At 52.6% G+C, this 1,327-nt stretch overlaps 1 protein-coding gene across 1 annotated transcript in view; it reads left to right on the top strand.

The window, feature by feature from the left end:
• Positions 1-1,141: 1,141 nt before the first annotated feature.
• The window catches only part of MCAT (malonyl-CoA-acyl carrier protein transacylase), a 9,187-nt gene continuing 9,001 nt past the window's right edge, over positions 1,142-1,327 (top strand). Inside the window, exon 1 of the mRNA XM_019515734.1 lies at positions 1,142-1,326. Within this exon, the coding sequence (XP_019371279.1) occupies positions 1,160-1,326 (167 nt within the window). The 5' untranslated portion in view covers positions 1,142-1,159. The remainder of the gene's footprint in view (position 1,327) is intronic.

Raw genomic sequence — 1,327 nt, 5'->3', positions numbered from 1 at the left:
GGCACAACCCTGTGCTGCTGCCCACACTGCCTCCATGAACACAGGGGAAGTGTGACCAGGGCAGTGTGGAGCGTGCAGTGGCAGGCAGCTTCCCTGTGCAGCCCTTGTGTGTGCTGCTGCTCCGGGTTGCACGTGCTGTGTTCCAGAGGGCCCAGGGGAAGGTAGCAGAGCCAGGAGTACAGGGTGTGTGACCTGGAGTGGCAGCACACTGAAGTTTTATTTATTGTCACCAGGTTTACAATTTTTTGAAAATCTGGTATTTACCAAGAAAAGGCAACATTTGTGATTATTAATTATACTAATATGCTGTGCATCCTGCCACGTACCCCCTGCCCTGATTTTGTTTTTCTGGCATGCCAGCACTCCAGCACCTTCCAAGGTAGACATTGTGTTTTTTTCAGCACTCTGGCCAAAAAAACATTGCTTACCCCGGTCTAATAAAAGATAGGCAGATGAGGTTCTTTGGGTAAATCCGCTATGTCCTTAGATCAACACAACTACAACCAACACCCCTGAATCCTGGCTTTTGAGCCCTTTTACTCTCATGGGGAAAGTCCTGCACCATGCAACAGGGCATTCATCCCCTGTGACATCAGCTTCTATGTCATCAAAGTTCTTCACTAGATTCAGCAAGGGCTGCGGTGTTGCCACACGTACAATAATTATTGCATTTATACGATCATTTCAACCCTTGTACGATAATTATCTTATTTATATGATTTCAGACCTTGCACAATAATTATTGCATTTATACGATCGTGTCAACCTTTATACGATAGTTATTGTATTTATACAATCATTTAAACCCTTGTATGATAATTGTTGCATTTATACTATTATTTCAACCCTTGCACGATAATTATCCAACACCTCTGAATCCTGGCTTCTGAGCCCTTTTACTCTCTTGTACGGCAACCCCGCAGCCCTTGCTGGAGCTAGTGAAGGCTACCGATGACGCAGGACCTGACGACAAGAGGCCCCTGCCCTTGCTGCAGCCGGTTCGCAGGCCATGGCGAGGGCGGAACCTTTCTCTTGCTTCCTGTGTCCGCAGCTGAAGGGCGGGGTCTTTTCTCTGAAGTGCAGCGCGGATTCCTCGTGCGGGGTCTTAGGCCCGGCGGTTGCCGGAGCAGCGCGAGTCCGCGTAGGCCTCGGTACCACCATGTGCAGCTGGACGGCGGCATGGCGACGGGCTACCTGCAGCGCGCTGCGGCCCGGCGAGGGGCGGCCGCCACCGGGCAGCCTGAGCGACTTGCTGCAGAGCTCGGTGGCGGGCGAGGACGCGGAGGCGGAGGCGGAGGCGGAGGCGGAGGCGGCGGCGCGGCGTGGG

The sequence above is a fragment of the Gavialis gangeticus genome, unplaced genomic scaffold, assembly GCF_001723915.1.
Source record: "Gavialis gangeticus isolate Ggan-Ray unplaced genomic scaffold, GavGan_comp1, whole genome shotgun sequence".
Lineage (NCBI taxonomy): Eukaryota > Metazoa > Chordata > Crocodylia > Gavialidae > Gavialis > Gavialis gangeticus.
Note: the sequence above shows the minus strand (reverse complement) of the source record. Positions and strands in the feature narration are given on the sequence as shown.